This window comes from Fusarium proliferatum (genome assembly GCF_900067095.1).
Source record: "Fusarium proliferatum ET1 genome assembly, contig: FPRO_scaffold003, whole genome shotgun sequence".
Taxonomy (NCBI): domain Eukaryota; kingdom Fungi; phylum Ascomycota; class Sordariomycetes; order Hypocreales; family Nectriaceae; genus Fusarium; species Fusarium proliferatum.
Genome location: NW_022194792.1, coordinates 3,007,689 through 3,023,716, shown reverse-complemented (window position 1 = coordinate 3,023,716; position 16,028 = coordinate 3,007,689). Strand labels below are relative to the sequence as shown.

At 47.7% G+C, this 16,028-nt stretch overlaps 5 protein-coding genes across 5 annotated transcripts; 2 read left to right on the top strand and 3 right to left on the bottom strand.

Moving 5' to 3' along the window:
• Window positions 1-2,468: 2,468 nt before the first annotated feature.
• FPRO_06059 (uncharacterized protein) lies at window positions 2,469-3,230 on the bottom strand (the record flags this gene model as incomplete). The annotated part of the gene is made up of 1 exon (XM_031229070.1): window positions 2,469-3,230. One exon carries the CDS (start codon window positions 3,228-3,230, stop codon window positions 2,469-2,471), a length of 762 nt encoding a protein of 253 aa, XP_031079343.1.
• A 3,258-nt stretch (window positions 3,231-6,488) lies between these two features.
• On the bottom strand, window positions 6,489-8,255 carry FPRO_06060 (uncharacterized protein; the record flags this gene model as incomplete). Its single annotated transcript, XM_031229069.1, has 2 exons — window positions 6,489-6,799; window positions 6,851-8,255. 2 exons carry the CDS (start codon window positions 8,253-8,255, stop codon window positions 6,489-6,491), a joined length of 1,716 nt encoding a protein of 571 aa, XP_031079342.1.
• Window positions 8,256-9,164: 909 nt separating this feature from the next.
• FPRO_06061 (uncharacterized protein) lies at window positions 9,165-10,157 on the bottom strand (the record flags this gene model as incomplete). The annotated part of the gene is made up of 1 exon (XM_031229068.1): window positions 9,165-10,157. One exon carries the CDS (start codon window positions 10,155-10,157, stop codon window positions 9,165-9,167), a length of 993 nt encoding a protein of 330 aa, XP_031079341.1.
• A 2,485-nt stretch (window positions 10,158-12,642) lies between these two features.
• Window positions 12,643-14,011, top strand: FPRO_06062 (putative NAD binding Rossmann fold oxidoreductase; the record flags this gene model as incomplete). The annotated part of the gene is made up of 3 exons (XM_031229067.1): window positions 12,643-12,666; window positions 12,734-12,896; window positions 12,948-14,011. The coding sequence occupies 3 exons, from the start codon at window positions 12,643-12,645 to the stop codon at window positions 14,009-14,011; spliced, it is 1,251 nt and encodes a 416-aa protein (XP_031079340.1).
• A 340-nt stretch (window positions 14,012-14,351) lies between these two features.
• On the top strand, window positions 14,352-15,826 carry FPRO_06063 (related to 2`-O-ribosyl phosphate transferase RIT1; the record flags this gene model as incomplete). Its single annotated transcript, XM_031229066.1, has 3 exons — window positions 14,352-14,683; window positions 14,739-14,773; window positions 14,832-15,826. The coding sequence occupies 3 exons, from the start codon at window positions 14,352-14,354 to the stop codon at window positions 15,824-15,826; spliced, it is 1,362 nt and encodes a 453-aa protein (XP_031079339.1).
• Window positions 15,827-16,028: the final 202 nt, after the last annotated feature.

Below are 16,028 nucleotides of genomic sequence, written 5' to 3'. Positions count from 1 at the left end.
ATGACCTTGGGCTTGAGTGGCCGGTGTTGCTAACGGCTATGAAACCTAACGGTTGTCAATTCAACTGATGGATCGGATCTGCACGAGGACACCAAAAATGAACCGACGCCACGATCATTACGCAGCTTTGTTGACTTTCATGACGTTGTTTATCCGGATGCTACGGATGCTTCGCTGTTGTTGCATAAGGTTGCTCGGCAGATGCATCTTGAACACGAAGTGAATGTGACTCTTTACTCATTGGGCTCGCATGATACGGCATGAATTGAATTGACTTGACGATAAGACACAACGCAAATTTTGACTCTGATCAACGTGTCACTGATAAAATGTCGCAATTACAGTACGCGACATGAGCCACAGCGGATCCTAACGGGGCCCAAGTCCAACCTAATCTGCCTGTGAAACGGTCACATCAACAAGGGTCTATTACCTCCGCCTATCATTTTCTACTGGCATGTATCGACACGGGAATAGCTTCGGTTTTGCCATTTCTGTAAAATGAAGAATAAAAAATCTCGATCTACCATTTTGGAATAGTTCTTTGTGGATAGATCAGTAAAAGAAACTGTACGGATACTTATATCTCACACAATTGCGAGCAATGTTTCATACAGGACCCTGGCTTGGTCTGATGAGTAGTGGCTCGAATTAAGCACTGGAAAATTTCAGTCCTTGAGGATCCGCGCGGTAATATTACTCCGTCTCCAGAACTTGTTCCTCAAATCTGAAATGCAAGGTTACCTTCTCCTTGTCTCTGCACTCGCATCAGTACTGAATCTCATATATCATCTAGAGAGGACAAATGGAGGGTTGACTCCTGAAACTTCGTGTTCTCCTTGAGAAAGCTCGCAGTTCAGACCACTGTTCCGTGATATACCAGAAGTTGTTCCCAAGTTCTCTGTCTCTCAGCTCATCTCGGCCATATGATTATCAATCGCGGAATGTTTAAAGATAAAAGAGTAGCCTTACCGTCAGACAAGTGGTACTGGACCTGTATCGTATTTCTGCCACAGGAAACAAGACCGTGGCAACTCTGCTATTGATATGACCCTCCAGTTCGTGGTCTACCGACCCTTGAGCACAAAAGAGTGTGTCAATCTACATGCAATAAAAGCGACGCATGCCTCACAAAGGAAACCGATACACAAGAATGAGGCACAGAATCCATGCCAGTAAAGAGCAGATTTTATGACTTAAACGTCACCAGTATCAGAATCTCCATGACAAAAATCTGCTGCCACTGCGGTGAAGAAACGTCACTTTACCAAATTTAAGAGTTGACATGTCTGCGTCATTTGCTATATGCTCAGTAGCATGAGCATCACTTATTGCTCATGTGCCCTCCTGATCTTGAGAATTCTGCGGCCTTCCACGAGAAACCCGCTTGCTCCCTCATTCCCAAGAAGCTCGACTACAAAATACCAAGGAGGGGGCGTTGTTGGCGAATACGATTTCAGCCAGGAGTGTGTATGCTCGCATTTCCGCTCGAACTTGGCTATGCCTGAAACATCGCATCCCAGGAAGAGGCCTCTATCATGAGTTCATATGATCGATCCGTAGTTAGTCACTTGACTTATCTTTGACGCCATATTGTTGAGAGCGAGATGGGCCTCAAGTGTATTAAAAAAATGACCCAACTTGCTGATCTTAACAAAGAGGAAGAAGATATGCTAAAGGTGTCCCTGGGTATACTATGTCTCTTCAAAGCCATATGCTATCCCTGGAGTGTCTAGCTTACCAGTTAAATTTGGTGATTCAAGTATCCTTAATCTCATATATTTGACGTCACCTTTCATCAACTTGTCTCTCGAATGCCCTCGTGTCTTGGACTACCTAACCTACAAACGGATGATAAGTCCACCAAAGAATAGACATCACCAAACTCATTCAGAAGAAGGTTTTCTGGATCTGGCACGAGGTTGACTTTTGAACATCTGTGTAACCATCCCAGAAGAGTCTCCAGTCTCCCAATGGGAGTGAGACTTTGAGGCTTTTCTCCGTGTGTACATGGCGTATTCGCACTGAAGTTTATCAGATCTGCATCACATTACCAAAAGCCTTCACGCCAAGCTCAGTGTGGGAATGGGTTCAGGGCAGGGAGTCCGTCATAACCTAATCGGAAAGAAACATATCACATTCTCTCCGATGTGCTTGATCCCATCTGACCAAGGCACACCAACTGTGTTAAGCATTCTTCCAACATCACAAGTTTATCCCGAGTTTATATTTAATTCTGATTTATTTGGGGGTATCTAGCTAATATTTTGACTATTCTACTTTCCTCCAAATGGCGTCTTGTACGCTTTGGTGGTATCCTGTTCTCCCATAGTTGACCGTGGTAATCATTATTAAATGGATAAAAGAAACGTTTCCGAATATGGATGAGTTATGCAACGCCGGCGCTGAATGCATTCCTGAAAATCTCCCTCATTTTTTCTTCTCTTCTCGTTGTTTTATTGGCTGTTCTATAACAGAAGTGCGATAGGCACAAGCACAGCTATAGCAACGCCGGCTGGTGGATGTTTACTAGCTGCTGCACCATCAACGTCTTTCGATGGAGCTGCTTCAGCTGCGTCGAACCGCATCTTGGCGTAGCTGTTGATATCCCTAGATGGGTTTCCAGGTCTCTTTGACCCGGTGTCTCTGGCAGCAGGGCCAGATTTGCTTGCAAGGCTGAACTTGACAAAGTCAGCCAGGTCTGGTCCCTGGCCAGTGTATTGAATGGCCTTGTGCTCAAGAACAGTGTTTTCAAGAGGTCTTATATCGTTCTCATTTGAAGGTGAATCAGTAGCTTCTGTATCAGCAACTTGAGTTCGCAATGTTGAAGGGCGCTCGAAGGCAGACTGCGCAGCTAGTGTTGCTGTAGGTACACTCTCTTGATATGGAGAGCCACCGCGCGGATATGTCATGGTTGCAGTTACTGGCTCGTCACCGCAGATACTGCAGGTCTCGACGCCAGAGTTGAAGCCGTAAGGAACAGCGGTTGGTGTAGCATCAGCTGGCATAGCTGACATGCCCCTGTAGACTTCCTTGACTTGATAAGGGAACTTGGCGATGCCTGATGGCGAAAAGACATCGAGTGTTGTGGTGTATGTATTTGTGTAAGCACAGTCTGTGCAGAGACAATCTTGACACTCAGGCATCTCAACAGTCCAGTACTTGTCAGCGCCTTGTGTTGGCTCAGCCTGACCAAAGCTGGTTTGAGTCGCACTGAAGCATTCTGTCATGGTGCGGGTTGTGTAAGTGTATCTCTGTGCAGCAGTCTGTCTAGACCACAAGGCACTGAGGAGAATAAAAAGATGCTTCATTATGAGAAAAAGAGAAACGTTTTACTTCAATGAGTGAGCGAGACAGAGAAGCATGCGTGTGAGACAGGATCTACGGTAAATATCTATTCAGGGCCTGGAGAGCGCCCGCTGTTGGTTCCTTGCAGATTTCCCCCTGCATCATGGTAACTCAATCTCATAGCCCAGATCCGGTTCAACCAACAGCATCACAATTTTGTGAATGTGAACGTGAATGTGACCCATCACATCGAGACCCTTCAGCCTCAGAGATCAGGGTCGGCCGCTTGGGTGAGGACAAGATCCATAAGTAGGTACACAGTGAGCCAAAATCTCCATCATGATCTACGAGATCTGAGACAAGGCGCCAAAACTCTGTTTCGGGGAGTTTGTTACATAACAGGAGGATGTCTGGGCGTATCAGGTGAAGCTATAACTACCCACAGAGCTTACAAAGCGTCATTTCTGCCCGGATGAAGTGCTCCTGGGCAGAATCTCCCGGTGACAACTCCGGGCGATCACTGGGGACTAGACTATCTTGGCTCCCGTAACGGGCCGTAGATCGGTCAAGATAACACAGTAGCATTCTTTAGTGATCCCACCATCTTGCTATTTCCGTCAAGTGTAGCGCCTGTCAAGATTCCCACTCGGAAGCTAAAACAATGCACTCACTGAACCTGTTGCTGAATGGCCATAGCTCCTGGAACTAGCACTGAAGCATTACACGAAGCTTAGAGTTGACTCAACGGTTCTTTAGCAGAGACAGAGCACACAAGAATCTTGGCAACCTCCCAAAAGCAGAGGGTTTGTCTGACGGATTGGGACATCCTGAACAAATCATGACTTGGTAGTAGATCAGAGGCGAAACATGATGTTTTGATCAACATTGGATATAAAAAGACGATAGACAGACAATAGTTGATCTTCATTCAAGGGACTAACAAACAGTACAGTCTAGACAACGCCTCACTCTAATACTATGCCTTCTCGCTACTCTGCCCTACAGAAATAACGCTTGAGGAAATAGCAGACGTTGTACCATCGTTGTCCGTGCTTCACTTGACTTGACCTAACTTCACTTCACTTCACTTCACTTCACTTCACTTCACTTCACGCCAGAGTCTAGCCCACGAATCTCTTTCCGAATCTGGCCACCATCATCCTCCAAACAGCCTTTCAGTAGCATTTCTTAACGACACCTCTTACACTCGAATAAACTTTACCATCAAGCGAGGTGGCTTTTTGGTGAAAGCGGCAGACGTGGCGCTCCAGACATCCATCTCTGAGACAGTGACTAGATCTAGACTCTCAGTTCGACGCCGTATCGAGGACGACATAATTCTACAGCAGATATTAACATAGCTTTTGCAGCAAATTATATGTCTATGGGTCTTTAGCTATGGACAGTGCTCAAGCCATCTTACGATATATATTCCCGTAGTCGACGGAAACTAATAGCTAGTCGGGCGACCATTCAGCGCTCCAACAAGTCCGTCGGCCGCCGTCTCTGGATATCTCGTGGCCAGGCGCTCTATAGCTCTTGGCCTGAGTTATCTCCGGTTGAAATGTCCGCAAGCTTAGGAGCTTTGACCGTAGTCTTTGTTGTGAATAACTCCGAAGCTAATACCCAGTCCGTTTAAGATACTACCATATGACCCTCGAGTTGCACAACTCCAGGAATGCGACATCTCTTGAACAGCATGTTATGATAAAAATATTACTCTTGCATGATATACTCCAAGCTTAAGATTCCCTGTCGTCCAATAGGGTTGGTCATCATTTAGGTCATATCATACAAAGCTTGGCCAGAAGGAATGGTCCCCAAAAGTGACAAAGTTAATTAGTGTCTCAAAACGGTTGTTTTCTGGCTTGCCAAGCTCAACTTGTGTAACACAACGCTCCAAAGGGGGACTTTACACTACCTTGGTGTATGATCCAAGGTTTCAGGGGCGTAGTTGTCTTCACGAGTTTCCATCTGCAACTCATGAGAAGCAAGCCTACACATATTCTTATGAAGACATGACCAGACCATACCCGTTATAGCGGAGTTTATTAGCCTATAAAATGAACACCACGATACTATCAATAGGATACTGTGCTGAGAGTGAGGTTATATCGTATCCGGAAAAGGGTGTATCGTTAACAACTTGAGCGGTTGAGATCTATGCCTACGCCCTTGTCAAGACTCTTGGCTCTGCCCGTATAAGCTCCAATCACGAATCTAGACCGACCTCAAGCTGGCTTCCGACCTTTCTTACCAAAGGTCTATATCTGCATTGCTTTGTGTCGATTTTATGAGCATTCATAATGGTACCTCAGGGAAACCCAGATATCATTAGTTCCCCAATCTTGAGCTGAACCAAACATTATTCATTGACTTTCAGATTAGTGACAGCCAGTGGCCTTTTTAGGTGAGTCCTCAACAGAGAAAGTGCTTCGGTATGTGCTCAGCAATGTCGGTCGGATAATTAGAACCAGTCTTTACTCAACATTGAAAAAGCCTGCAATAAAGGCCAAAACACTAAAATAATGGCAAGCTGTATGACATCTGCATCAAGTCTCAGGTTACTCTAGACAGGAGGGGAAATGCAGAGAAACATAAGTATGGCTTCTTCGACTGCTTTTATCTCTCGGCGTAAGCTCTGAAGTGAGTTTCGTAGAGTCAACTGAGACATTTTTGCTAGAGCTACCTATAACTTTGTCATCGCTGGACTCGGCCAGAGTGACCAGCCGTGGCTTATGAATCGAGCTAGATGTCATGGGGCTGATGAGGTGTAAACTATGTAGTGATATTTCATCTACGGAGCTATTCAGAGTTCAAGGTCGAGCTAGAAGATAAAAGGTCAGTGTTGATGGTTCTTGAAATCCGAAGACGAAGAATGCAGAGATATCGATATATTCTGAGACTCTAAGAAAGCCATTTTTCAAAAGGCGTCTAATTTAAATGGAAATTGTAGATGACTCATCACCAGCACCGATCCCATTCGAGCACTGGCTGAAACCTTGATCCAGCACTATCAATACCCTCAACTTTTGTCGCATTATCCACAAATATCCGTGATCTTCTACAGGTATACCTAGGAAGGATCTTTAACCGCTGCGTTAATCTATCCTTCCAGCATTTTCAATTTCTTTTTCTTCCAACTCTTTCAAACCCATCACGATATGGTCCTCATTTCTGACTCCGCTTCAAAAAAGCAATCACCGCCTCTCAAGAGTCGAATGAAGGGTGTGCTGCCTCATGAGCGAGATGCACAGTAGCCCAATGACAGCAAAGGCCAGCAGTGTAAGCCACACTCCCCTGAAGGCCTCTACAAAAGAGCTGATGACGCCATCATACCATCCTTCAGGAAGATGCTTGATCTCATCCAAGTCATCTCTGATGCGGCGAATCTCATCTGCAGCCCCAGGCTCGGCACCGAATCTGTCCCAAAGTCTAGCTTTAAGGATGTTTTGGTACACAGCTGAGCCAATGGTAACTCCTACAGTACTACCGAGGCTGCGTGCCAGATCTAAAGCTTATTAGCAATGCGAACTCAGTAAAATACGTCTAATCAACTCACAGGTTGCAGAGGTGATGACAGCCTGCTGGGAGTGGTCAACAGCAGCAATGCATGCCAACAACGTCGTTGTGAGGGTTGCACCATATCCAGAACCGATCAAGAAGAAAGAAACTCCCATCAGCCACTTGGGACTATGCTCGTTCTGGATTGTAAGAACCACAACTCCGGCAATAAGGAAAAGCAAGCCCACTACACCTAGTTTGGTGTATTTACCAGTTCTCTTCATGATGAAGCCCGAGAGGAGAGATCCCACTGAGATACCTATCGGTGATGGGAGAATCTGGATGCCAGACTGTGTGGCACTACTGCCAAGAACCTGCAGGTATAGAGGAACATAGAAGAGCGCCCCCATTACCGCCATCGTACAGGCAAGGTTGCAGAGGCAGGCGTTCAAGACAGTCCGATCAAGAAGAAGCTTCACTGGTATGATTGGCTGGCGGGCTTTACTCTCCCAGAACAAGAATAAGCCAAATGTGATGAAAGCAAGGGGTATCGTGGTCAGCGGGAGAGGGTGAGTCCACGGCACAAGATTTCCACCTGAGTTAAGGCCCAAAAGCAGGAAGACCAAGAAAGAAGATGTCAGGAATGCCCCCATAAAGTCGATGCGTGCAAGGAACGACTTATCCGACTGCTTAGGTGGAACCCTGACCAAGAAATGAACTGCTACAGCAGAGACGAGTACTGGAGGTACTTGGATCAAGAAGGCAAGTCTCCAGCCCTGGGATGTGTGATCATTAATCAAGCCGCCAAACACACCACCTAGCATTGCACCAGATCCATAGCAGATGTTACCTAAGCCCTGGATAATGCCTCTCTTACGTAGAGGGACCAGGTCTGAGCCCAGGAAGGTCGAGATGCTCATCAATCCACCACCTCCAATACCTGCGACAACACGTCCTATTATCATGGTAGTCTGATCACGAGCCAGACCACAGATGAGATTACCGGCTGCGAAGAATATATTGCTGAATACGAGGCCCGGTCCTCGGCCAAAGATATCTGTCAACCGCCCCGAAATAGGTTGGCATGCGGCATTGGAGATGAGGTAGGCAGTTGCAAGCCATGACAACAAGCTGAGGGATTGAAACTCGCTCGAAATTGGTCCAGAGAGTGTCGCAATAATAGTAGAGTCGATGGCGCCCAGAAAGACTCCAATCCACGCTGTACCAAAGATGAGAACCAACCGGCCAGTTGATACCTCCTCAGCAACAACGGTTGTCTCTTCCTCTTGTCCTGCTGGTAAGCCTCGATCAGGACCATCTCCTTGAGCTTCACTTGGTGGTTCGGCATCTTGATTCTGAGATTGACTTGTGGACTTGAGCAACGGGGTTCGTTCGTCGCTGAGTGCATTCGTGCCGTTTTCGGCCACGGCAGATGCTACGCTGCCGCTGGCAGATTCACGCATCTTCACTCTCACCACGCAGTTGAGCGAAAGAGGAATCAATTGAAGAAAGATTTGGTGCGGGCGGTTAGATTAGTCTCATGTATCCCCGTGTAAGACTTATGTGAGATGGAATTGCGGATTACTGACAAAAGGGCGTTGTTGATATATCCGTGGTTGGGGTCGGCGACTATCGGCCTATCCGAGCAGCCGCTAGTATCAAAAAAGGGCAATCTTTCAATCGAGATAAGAACCGACCAGCTCCATTTCACTAATACCCAAAGGGATGACGCGGGGATGAAGTAACCAATGACGTCTACGGTTATGTCGGGGAAGGGTTCAGGGTAGTCTACACCATGAAGGAAATTGGAAGCGAACAGGATATATGACATACCTATAGTATCTTGTTGTCATGAGAGACGAAGTTGTAGTTAATAAATTAAGCAATTAAATATATTCTCACTTACTAAGAACTATTGAGACCTGTTGGAAATGGAAATTGATACCTAGTGTCTGTACGATGGCCACTACGAAATCGACAAGACGAGCAGCCCAAAACCCGAGACCGCAATCATTCTGAGTACCAGCCAACGCAGTCATGATCGGCGAGGTCGAGATGCATCTAGGCATGACAGCAGAAAGCTCATCTTTCAAGGGTAGCATGTGATATGACGCATATTCGGGACCCATCGCTCATGAGTAGGTTTCACAATAAGACACTATGATAGCTCGGCTTAAGTCATTTGTTCATTTACATTCATAATTTTATAATCATGACCAAGCCCAGACGGTACAGGCCCATACCCAAATCAATGTCTAGTCCATTGGGTACTTTTCATCATTAAATGCAACGCTATGCAAACTCATACCCGTCCATGTCAGTGGTCTTTTCAACTGGACAAGCAAACAACAGTTTCAAACATCGACCGTGAACTATAGCGAGTTCTCAATCTCCATGAGCTCCTTGATCCCCTCAGCAATGCCCTTGGCTTGCTCCGGGGTGAGACGGGGTAGGGGTCGTCGAGGGTAGCCACCATAGCCGTAGTAGCTCTGGATAGCAGACTTGGTGCCGGCAATGGCAGCCTTGGTCAGAACCCAGTCGGCCTTGGAGAGCTTCTTCTGGAGAGCTTGAGCCTCATCCTTCTTGCCCTTAACATAGAGGTCCCAAACCTTGACGCAGGTCTTGGGCATGACATTGGCACCACCAGCAATGATGCCGCTACCGCCGCTGACCAGAGTCTGGATGGTAAAGTCGGCAATACCGCCGAAGGCAAGGTAACCAGAGCCTTCTTGGAAGGGGGTCTTGGCGTCGGTAGCGAGGGCAACCCGGGTGAGCTTACCGGTGCTTCCACAGGTAAACTTTGTGCCGACAATGTTTGGGTGCTGACCGAGCTTGATGAGTAGATCGCTGTCCATGTCAAGGCCAGCAACAGCACCAGGGTAGTTGTAGAGAATGATGGGGATGGGGCTTGCATCGGCGAGGTCGGTGAAGTAGTTGTAAATGGCATCCTCACTCATCTGGGCCTTGTAGTAAGACGGAGGGAGAACAAGAGTGGCAGCAGCGCCAACCTCAGCGGCCAGCTTGCTCAGCTCGATGGTGCCCTTGACACTGCCCTCAGTGGCTCCGAGGAAAACGGGAACGGATTGGAAACCAGCCTCATCCAGGGCCTCTCGGGTAGCCTTTGTGACGGCAATCTTCTCCTCACGTGTGCAGTGAACAGCCTCGCCATTGGAGCCCATGGCAACAAGACCGGCCAGGCCAGCTTGACCTAATCGCACGGCATGCTTCTTAATGGTGGGAATGTCGAGCTCCTCAGTCTCAGGGTCGAAGAAGGTCATGACAGGGGCGTAGATCCCGGTAGGGAGCGACTTGGGAGTAGCGGCATGGCCGTTTTGGCCGTTGGTAACACCGTTAGAAGTAGTCATGATGAGATGTCTAGTGTGCCTGGGGATGTTTGTTGGAGAATGATGGCTAGTGGAGTAGACTATGAGAGACGATAATAGATGGAGGAAGAGTAAAAGACAGACAGCAACGAAACAGGAACGGGACAGAACAGGACAAGCCGGGGTTTAAATGAAACGGAGAGGGACTTTATAGCTAGCATACCTCACTACACGGTAGCGTATAAACCTCAAGACATCATGTCGAATGGAACCGACAAATCCATTTTCGGTACCTTCTTCGCTACGCTACCTACGCTACTGTATCCGTACCTCGCGGTAACAGTAACCAGTTTGGGGGTGGATTCGCCTAGGGAAGTCAAGTGCTCAAAGGACCGTGTGGGTATTGGCTCGATCGTCCCCCAATTGGAGTAATGCAATGTAAGTCTGGAGAAGAGAGGACCACTGAAATATCCATTTGCGATGGTAAGAGTTGCGCAACATTCGGCAGAGAGAGCTCAGAAGTGATGTGTTGGGTCTGAGACTTTGAGACTGTCATACGCCGTCACGTAATCTGGTCACACTGAGTACACCGAACAAGATGATGCAACACGATGCCATATCATGCTGCGGCTAAAGTCGACGGACAGATAGAGAGAGAAAAAAAAACATCTGCAGGTAGTATAACCAGGCCAAGAGGATGCCAATATGACCGATTGCCTGCCTCTTCAGCTGCCGGGTGATCTGTTTGATAGGATGCGAGATCGGCACTTCCGATCAGAGCGAACCACCACCACCACCACCATGAATAAAACAACTCTCGCTCGCACTGACATCTATTGATGCACCCTCTCCCATCCATCACCAGTCTCAATGCTGGTTAAAAACAGACGAGGGGAGCCGGTTAGGCGGGACGAACAGGAGACGGAGGCTTCAAGGTCTAAGAAACCGTTGGATCGCTTGGCAAATCCATGTTTAACATCCCGCGCTGATGTCGATTAGCCGGCCGGGATATGAGCTCTACAGTAGGTCCAGGTGGAGAGTCACCCTTTTGCCTTGGACCCCGAGCTGACCAAGGCTTGTATTTTGCGGCGTCACGGTGTGTAAGAGAGGCAAAGTGCATGGTTTATCGAGACTGACCGGAAGGTGACCGGGCTGTGCTTGTGCTTGTACACGTCTGTACTGTACTTGCACCGAGTGTGTGCGCGCCCGAGTTAGTTACTTACTTGGCAGTGTACTGTAAATTGTCGAGGTGAGGAATTTGGCGTTTGGTGTTGATGGGGTAAAAGTCAAAGTCTGGCTCTGAGTGGGCGGAGAATTTCTGGCGATGGTACCCCCAACGTGGCACCTGATGCCGTGTTACGTGAGGGGTCAAAGTCACGAGACTTTAAAGTTGATTGATATTGTACCTATCAATTTACTTGGAACTGGATGTGAGTAAGCTTTTTGATAGACTTTCGGCACTTGATTGCGTGACGACAATTGATATTATCAACAATCTATATACGACGCTGAAACCTTTCGACTGATAGTTCACAAGCTGTTACTATAAACTCTGCTGCTGTGAACATCAAATCATATCACCCATGATTACCATTGCTTCCGGTCATGAGCCGGGGATTCTAGTGCCGTGGGGGTGGGGGGGATATCGGCCCCCTCCAAAGTACTAATTCTCTGTAGTCTGAACCCCTCTCCCCTCACTGCACCTCGCAACCCATGGCAATTTAGAGTGATGATCCTCATGGGTTTGGGGGCTGGTGGTTCTGGCTTCTAGACGCTCCATCGAACTTATGGTTCCTGTGAGAAATACCTCTCTAGTCAGAATGGGAAATGAATCGATCTATCCTTCATCAATCCAGTACTCTCAAGAATTGCTGTCATGATAACCTATCGCCACTGTAAATTATGTACTGTGAAGATCATTCATTCTCTCCAATTTTGACGGTTTCTGTCATAGCACGAGGGGATTTCCCCGCCGCCGATGTTAGCTATGGATGTGAGACAAACACCACCAATATGATCACCGAATCGACCGCAACAGGATACATAGCAATGGCACCATCATCTCAAGGATTCAGTCTCATCTCTTCCCCTACCACTTTCTGCCCCAGATTTCTGCGAAGCTGTATCATCCCCACACTCACATGAGCACCTCGACACAAGATTTATCCGGCATCATGACTCCATATTCCCAAAGCTGTCAATCTCTCTAGCTTGAGATTGGGGGGAATCGACGCGGGGACTCATTTTCCCTCCAATCACGTCCGGAGAGAACCCCGAACTGTCCCCCAGCTTTTGTTCCAAGCTAGCGGAGACATGAGCGAGCATTCATAAGAACAGTATTCAACCTTCATGTCCATCTTCTCATGATTGCACTCTAGACCTCGTCTCTACACCCTCTCGCATTTCATTTGACCTCCGTACACGTTCATACGTAATTTGGGACTCGTTTATATACCCTCATACCCTGTTTTTGATCCCATCATAGCTTCTGCCCCTCCCCCGCCTTGCCCCTCGGCATAACATCACAATGGAGCCTCTCAATGTTCTCATGGTGAGTTGATCCAAGAACAACATTCCCACACTCAATTCATGCCAGGTTACTAACACGAAACCTTTAGATTGGTACTGGAGAGTACACCACCGGTTTCGTCGGTGGCGGTGCTTCTGGCTCAGACAAGAAGGTTGGCGTCGTTGGTCTCAGTCTCTTTGATCTGCGCCGTCGCGAAAAGGTCAACAAGCTGGGCATGGTTGGCGTCAATGGCAAGAAGTTCCCTGCTATTCGTAAGTATCCTCCAGACAATATTGTCATGCTCATGACTTAACCTCCCCCAGGCGAACATCTCAACAAGAACATCCAACAAGTCTACAACAACCTCGACACCTCCTTCGACTCATTCCCTGCAAACGACAAGGTCGACCCCGACGCTTACAAAACCGCCATTGACGCTCTCAAGCCTGGCGATGCCATCACAATCTTCACCCCCGACCCTACCCACTTCCCCATCGCAAAGTACGCCATTGAGCGCGGCATCCATGTCATGATCACCAAGCCCGCTGTCAAGGCCCTCGAGGAGCACCAGGAGCTGGTTGATCTCGCCCAGAAGAAGGGTGTCTACGTTTACGTTGAGCACCACAAGCGTTACGACCCTGCTTACGCTGATGCTCGCGCAAAAGCTCAGAAGCTCGGCGACTTCAACTACTTCTACAGTTACATGTCTCAGCCCAAATCACAGCTCGAGACTTTCAAGGCCTGGGCTGGAAAGGAGTCTGATATCTCTTACTACCTCAACAGCCACCACATCGATATTTGCGACTCAATGGTCCAGGAGCGCGGATATGTGCCCGTGAGCGTCAACGCCTCTTCCTCCAAGGGTGTTGCTGTTGATCTAGGCTGCGACCCCATCACCGAGGATACCATCTCCCTTCTCGTCACCTGGAACAAGAACGGCGAGCCCAGCAAGCGAGCCGTTGGTGTCTACACAGCCTCGTGGACTGCTCCTCAAAAGGCCGGTGTCCACTCGAACCAATACTTCCATTACCTCGCTGCCAACGGTGAGATCCGTGTCGACCAGGCCAAGCGTGGCTACGACGTCGCAGACGACTCTATCGGTCAATTGATGTGGTACAACCCCTTCTACATGAAGTATGCTCCTGATGAGGATGGCAACTTCGCTGGCCAGACTGGTTATGGTTACATCTCTATTGAGAAGTTTGTTGATGGTTGCAGAGCTGTCAACTCTGGCAAGCTCAAGCCTGAGGACCTTGACGCCAAGCCTCTCCCTACTCTCAAGAACACTATTGCCACAACGGCTATTCTTGAGGCTGGCCGAAGAAGTATTGATGAGAACCGAGAGGTCAAGATTGTTGTCGAGAACGGCAAGTGGAGGCTGGAGTAATGGATGAAAGGAAAGGAATAGGGGAAAGATATATACCATATGCTACGTGTAGAAATGTCTGATGGATTACGGCCAAAAGTAATGATCAAGTCTTTTGTTATTGCAACCTTTTAAGAAGTGATCTACCGGTTCCTTAGTGAATATGATTATGCTCAGAGTCTAATGCGGGGTGGATACTAAAACACCATGCCCTTTAGTTAAACTCTTAAGCTCCACCAAAAACTCAACATCACACCCTATATACCCTCATTACAAAGCCGGGTTTGATCTTTCAATACTTCTCACTACATAAAAGCTCAAGCTAACCTCGCATAAAACATCTTCTCCCCGTATATCCATCATGCCTGAACCCCGCTTCTCCGATCTGATACTCCCTCAAAATGAACAACTGTCCATGTCCCAACTCATGGCGTCTTTCAAACGCACCACACTTACAATCCACAACCGTCTGATTAGCATCCAAACCGACGCAGACTTTGTGGATGCGGTGTCTCAGGCCTATAGCCCGCGACCACTTGTGGCTAATGAACGTTGTGGAAGTTGGTATATTCCGCCTGAGCGTAAAGGTGCAAGTGCGTATTTCAAGAGTACAGATGGCCATGAGAGGGCGTGGAAATTTAGCACTAGGAGGTTGAACTTGCATTTGGTTGACCTTATTGAGAACAATGATGGGTATGTATAGAGGCCTAGTTATTGTCCCGTTATCTGAGATCTAACATGATGACAGTATCATAATCGTCGACTCTACTCGCCGTGGAAAGAGTATGTTCTCTCTCATGACAACCAGAGCCTCGGAAACAGTGACGACTGACTTACATAGGGATGCCTGATGCCCTTTCATCGACGATTCCTATCTGGTGCACAGTCCTCAACCTAACTCTTCTACCCTCAAACCCATCCTCAGCAAATCTCTATCTGCCAGTTCACCTCCCAGCAACAACACACTCCCAAATATGCGCACTCATCCCTGGATTCGTTGCTTCCTTCAATGCACTCAATCTCAATCTTCCAACATGTCTGACAAAACCACTCCGCCCATTCTGGGTCACCCCAGACTCATCTCTTCCTTCTGTCCAAGACACATCCTCCATATTTGACGACTTCCGCCCTGTCATATGCTGCACGGCTAGTCGCCGAGTTGTAGGCAGCGAGATGGACGAGGGAGGATATATACAAGGTGCGGCTGACGATACTGAGATGTGGGCGCATGATCTTACAGCGCCTTTGTTTTGGGAGAATATTGATGAGCTTCTCAAGACGCCGGAGGCTGAACTGCCAGATCTGATCTCCAGACTAGTCGGCGATCATGCTGCTAGCAAGAAGGACGAAGGAATACAGATAAAGCTGACACAAAACCTTTCAGTTTGCCCTTTACCACTTCCCGCCAACCCCTTAGAATGTCGCATTGTCATAACTCAAGACACCACACCAAAGGATAGCTGGATAAAATCCAAGACTTACATGCAAGCCGGCCTTGGCAAAAACAAGCTGGCTAGTCGCAACCTTCGCACTTCTCTACCTGAAATATGCGACTTTGCTGCTAAACATCTTGCCTCGGCCACAGAGCCTGATCAGCAACTAATTGTGGTGGCATGCGAATCAGGGCGAGATCTATCAGTCGGCGTGGCCCTTGCGATATCATGCTACCTATTTGATGATGACGGGAACATCAGAAAATCAACAGAAGACGCCTCATTTACAAAGACTTTCATAAAGTCGAGATTGGGTGTCATCATGACAGCTTACCCGAGCGCCAACCCCAGCCGGGCCACTCTACAGAGTGTCAACAGCTTTTTAATGGACTGGCGAAAATGATGCAATTCAAATAGAATATATATATATTCGAGATCAACAAGTTAATCATGAGACAATGACCTTTTATCTGAGACAACAAGCTGCGTCGTGTCTCAGTTTCAACATTGTCTCGAATGGCCAATGGTTACCACAACAGGGCAGAAGGTTGGTAAAGTTTATTAGTTCAGTTTATCTAGGTGATTTGTTCCATCTCTTTCGCTAT